Below are 4,692 nucleotides of genomic sequence, written 5' to 3'. Positions count from 1 at the left end.
TGGGGGCCCCTTCTCTTGGAGGCCTGATGCTTAAGCATCGTAAGCTTCTATATAAATCCGCCCCTGTCCGGAAATGAAGGTCCTCCGTAGCGGGGGCGGAACCCACTGCGTCCACGCATACACTTTTCCACCCACACAACAATTGCGGGGTGGACCTCGCTTCGCGTTGTAAAGTATATGCGTGGACACAATGGGTTCCGCCCCCACTACGGGGGGGCTTCATTTGCAGAAGATATAACCTAGCCCAAACCTATTTCTGATTTAAAACTAGACCTTGCTTTGCGCAGAAAGTTGCAAATTCATGTAAAATAATTATGAACCTTGTTTAAGTAATCAGAACTTTTCTTTACTAACCGAGCGACGGGAAAAGTCAATGACCTTGACCTCCTTAGAAGTCAAGGTCAACGTCAAGGTCAACCGGAAGTCATTTGAGATAGAGTGTGTAAAGGTAAACATTTATCAAATTACGTTTTATTCAGTAAACTTTTTTTGTTAATAACTTTTTAATAAACAACAAGCAACGCTTAAAACTTTTTGGAAGATACTCAGAACAGTGACCTTAACAACATATGTCAAGATCAAGGTCATTGGAGCTGGGTCCCCTTTTGTCAATATTTACCACATTTTATATAATCTTTTTAAAATTGTCACATTTTTTTATATATTTATACCACAATCAATGTTGTTATCGTTAACTTTTATAGTTTTAACCTCTATGTATTAAAATAAAACAACAATTTCTTTTATTAAATAAAGATTTTTCTTTATGAAAATAATAATATTACTACATCTTTGTGTATAAATCTCGAGGACAATCGATACATGTTTCCGTTTAATCGGCTTAAAATAATTGAGGATTAGCTTATCATACTTTTAATCATGCCGGGTAGAATAAAGAACGGTGAAGTATGATATGGAAGTGCTCGCCAGCTGTAATAAAACGTGTCTTTTTTGTTTTCACTTATTATATATTATTGAGAAAATTGCAATACATTGTATATGTGCGACATATTTACATATGTTTCTCACCGAAGCGGCACTTTGCATGGACGCTACAAATATTCCACCGAGAATCAAATTGAAACTTATAGTACCCCTTTGCAACAAAAAGAGTATCATTTTCTGTATACGTATTGGAGCCATATACCAACGAACGTTATATCTACGACATAATAAATTGAAAAAATTTTAGTTAGGTAAAATTTGTGTAAATAACTCTTTCAATCACACGACGCGCATGTATACACACACACATAAATATATATATGCATATTTATTTTTTCTCAAAGCATATTAACTTTATCAGACATCTCTAACTTTGAATTATGTTATAAGTATCTGCAAAACAAATACACTCGCATATAAAGTTGAAATTTTTCTTACACTGTGGCAAACACATATTCATTGTGATCTGTAATTTTTTGTGCAGTATAATTGGATAGAAATAAGTACACATAGAGCATAACTAAAATAGTTAGAGATAGTATAAGTTGCCCAATGTTATCGGTAAATGACATAATCTGAAAATTATGAGGAACATGATACGTTTTTAGTAAATTAATAGTAGATTAAGCAGTAGATTAAAATCCATGTTTAGCAATATGTCGCAATTTAATATGCCACATTTATAATCGTGAAATTTTGCATAATTTTCTAAAAAATGTGTGCGTATATTGTGTACATACAGCTCAGACTTGTAATAAAACACATGCAATTAATATTGTAAGTTTTTAACTCATATATCGCTAAAGAGGAAAAGTCATTTTGTTATTTTTCTTTATCTATGCACGAATTTGTTGTCGCCGAATTTTAATTTCGCCAACGAAGTAGCGCACTGATCGTGCAGGAATTTGTACACGAAATTTACCCGAAGAAGATTACAGCACAAACAAACCATACCAGCCGCTATCAAGCAAAAGAACGATCCCTCAAAATTGGATATTAAAAAATTGCTAAGCCTTTAAATATGAGAAAGTTTATACAATATTATCATGTGTGTTAAATACTTGTCATTAATATAACAAAAATACTAACTTCATAGCGTTGCAATGAATGTTTACTGCACGACTTATCTGCTTACAACTGTTTTCCTCATTTTTAAAACTAGTCTTTTGTGAAATACCAATTGCCTGCTCAATACGGTAACTGTAAATAATTTTGTCGCTATAATATATATATTGTATGGTTTGTATAAAAATATTATTTAAATTGTTGTATGCACTTCCGCTCTATTTACTTACCAGGCAATACTAAACATTGCACAAGTATGTTGAAGATATGTTATGAGCATAGTTCCTGTCGCTATCATTGCCAATATGCCTATGCAAATTGCTATATGTCTATGCAGCGTAATTAAATAGAAATATTTTTCTTTATCAATGAAATATTCGGTCTCTATATACGACGGAGAAGGTGATCGAGATTTGGTTTTGAATATCAAAATGTACGGCCAAATATATATCAAAATAAAAGTAAATTGACAGCATATCCCAAGTACTAAGAAAGATTGTAAAATATTATATAAATCCATAAATATATTATTCCCTAATTTTTAACATTTTCTTATAATAACAATTTATTTATTTGCATGTGAAAAGATATTGCAACTTAATATAAAGATCAAGAAATATTTTCTTACGTAGAAGTCTAATCGTAATACGCTTCGCTTTGATTCCGTATTTTTCCATGATAGCGATTTCATTTTTGTCTTCTATCTCATTACACACATCTTGAAGTTGCTTCAGCGAACTTCTTAACTATCATGTTAGCAATATTATTGTATGTTGTTTTTTTTCGCGATATTCGAAAATTATTATAATTGAGCTTCCGTGTTCTTTCTTGATTAGATTCACACTAGTTTGTCTATTTTATGTTTTTCTGTAGTCTTACATTATAATGATTATAAAATAAAAAGTGAACGACATGTTAAAAAAAAATAAACTATATTGATCGAGAGTAACGAATACGAAAGCCTATATTGCATTGAAAAATACATTTATCAGTGATGTTTAATAATTTACATGCTTACAATATCGGCGTTAATCCAAAATGAATTGTATTTAATCGCCAAACAAATGAAAAAAAATGCAGAAGATAAAACCTTATAGATAAGATCCAGAGTACATTCCGATGTTATAAATGATGTTAACTGTATATAGTAATATTATTCATTATATGTGATATCATTGGCAAAGCTACATTATTTGATCAGTTCATAACTTCTCAATTTTTCGTTAATATATTACATACAATAATTTAGCAAGAGGTACACAATTAATAATTTTATATAATTTAAACAACAATAATTAGAGAAAACAATTATTATGCAATATAATTATATTTGAATCTTACATGCGAGACAAAATTTAAATAATACATTAATTTTTAAAAAGATATAAAAGTAAGGCTCTTACACGATTAAAATCAAGTAAAATCCGAGTAAAAAGGCAAAAGAGCCACGCACAGTTTTTAGGGCGCAAAGGTATATAATTTAAACCAAAAAATAAATTAAAAAATTAGAGAATTTCTTTAATTACATGATTCGCGAAAGGCGGACGTTTCGGCCCTTTTTTTGGCCATCATCAGCGCAAATAGTACTAAATTAAACAATATAAACGGTATACAGAAAGAAAATTATATACCTTTAAATTATATACCTTTGCGCCCTAAAAACTGCGCGTGGCTCTTTTGCCTTTTTACTCGGATTTTACTTGATTTTAAATTATTCTTGTGTCATCACATAAAATAAAATTTTTATTCTCATGAATTTTTGTGTCGTACAATTAAGATCGTACAGTCACTATAAAAAAGTTAGTTTAATATAAGATAATATTTACGATTTTGAGATTAAATTATAATCTACAAGACAAATTGTTACTTTAACTTAAATTAATTATTTATTTTATATTTTAAAAGGATAAAAGTGTGTACTTTGCGCAATGTCAGATTCATGAGTCACGAAATGTATTAGATTTATTAACTTTTGATGTAGTTGATTCATCTAGTTCCTCCTTAAAGTTAATTGTATCGCAAACACAAAAAGAATTAAAAAAAAACATAACACGCTGTTAGGTTGGACAAAATAAACCAAAATACGTGATTTAATTGTTACATATGTGATTTAATTGTATCACTTTTATTAGTTACAGAAAAAAACGTTGTACATCTCCGCTGTAAGCTGGCGTCGAGAGCGAAAGCGTTCACACTCACACACAAAAAAAAACGATTACACAGTGCCAATATAAAAGATCGTCAGCAATACTGCCAACTGCTCTCGCGGTGTAACTAACTTACTGAACCGAGTGCAACTGCACTCTTGCACCGATAATTCATTACCTTTCTCAACACACGCCGTTCTTTATGTAATAGAAAAAATTATCAAGAGACACGATAGTGTCTTGCGCCAAGTCACGCGCAGTAGCAGCGAGAGACCCTATGTATCTACACGCGAGCTTAGAACATATATAAATGGAAGGGGAATAGCAGGCTGAAAAGTGTCGGAAGGAAGTGAGAAAAAAAATCGTAGTTGCCTCTCTCTTGTGAGTAACTACACATATAAGCATCGTGTCTGTAGATATACATACTTTTGTGTACACACACATGTGACTAATGTAACCTTATTTTTCATTGGGCCAAATCGGTAAGTCGTGCATGCGCACTTTTGAGCAGTTACTCACAAGAGAGAGGCAACTA

At 31.4% G+C, this 4,692-nt stretch overlaps 1 protein-coding gene across 1 annotated transcript; it reads right to left on the bottom strand.

Annotated features, from left to right (window-relative positions):
* Positions 1-737: 737 nt before the first annotated feature.
* On the bottom strand, positions 738-4,332 carry LOC115233564. Its single transcript, XM_029804060.1, has 9 exons — positions 4,294-4,332; positions 3,029-3,148; positions 2,639-2,756; positions 2,241-2,496; positions 2,035-2,145; positions 1,868-1,958; positions 1,384-1,520; positions 1,030-1,162; positions 738-930 (listed from the first exon to the last, which is right to left on the bottom strand). The coding sequence occupies exons 1-9, from the start codon at positions 4,330-4,332 to the stop codon at positions 874-876; spliced, it is 1,062 nt and encodes a 353-aa protein (XP_029659920.1). The 3' UTR covers positions 738-873.
* Positions 4,333-4,692: the final 360 nt, after the last annotated feature.

The sequence above is a fragment of the Formica exsecta genome, unplaced genomic scaffold (genome assembly GCF_003651465.1).
Source record: "Formica exsecta isolate Colony F162 unplaced genomic scaffold, ASM365146v1 scaffold1050, whole genome shotgun sequence".
In the NCBI taxonomy this organism is placed as follows: domain Eukaryota; kingdom Metazoa; phylum Arthropoda; class Insecta; order Hymenoptera; family Formicidae; genus Formica; species Formica exsecta.
This window is presented reverse-complemented; position numbering and strand designations above follow the sequence as displayed.

What these genes read in the sequence shown, in the direction of transcription:
- LOC115233564 (XM_029804060.1), bottom strand. Translation starts at nt 4,332, where the DNA reads ATGAATTATCGGTGCAAGAGTGCAGTTGCACTCGGTTCA. An exon ending in TATTACGATTAGACTTCTAC is followed by an intron (nt 2,497 to 2,638) that starts GTAAGAAAATAT and finishes AATCTTTCTTAG; the next exon opens with TACTTGGGATATGCTGTCAA. An exon ending in GCAATGTTTAGTATTGCCTG is followed by an intron (nt 2,146 to 2,240) that starts GTAAGTAAATAG and finishes AATTATTTACAG; the next exon opens with TTACCGTATTGAGCAGGCAA.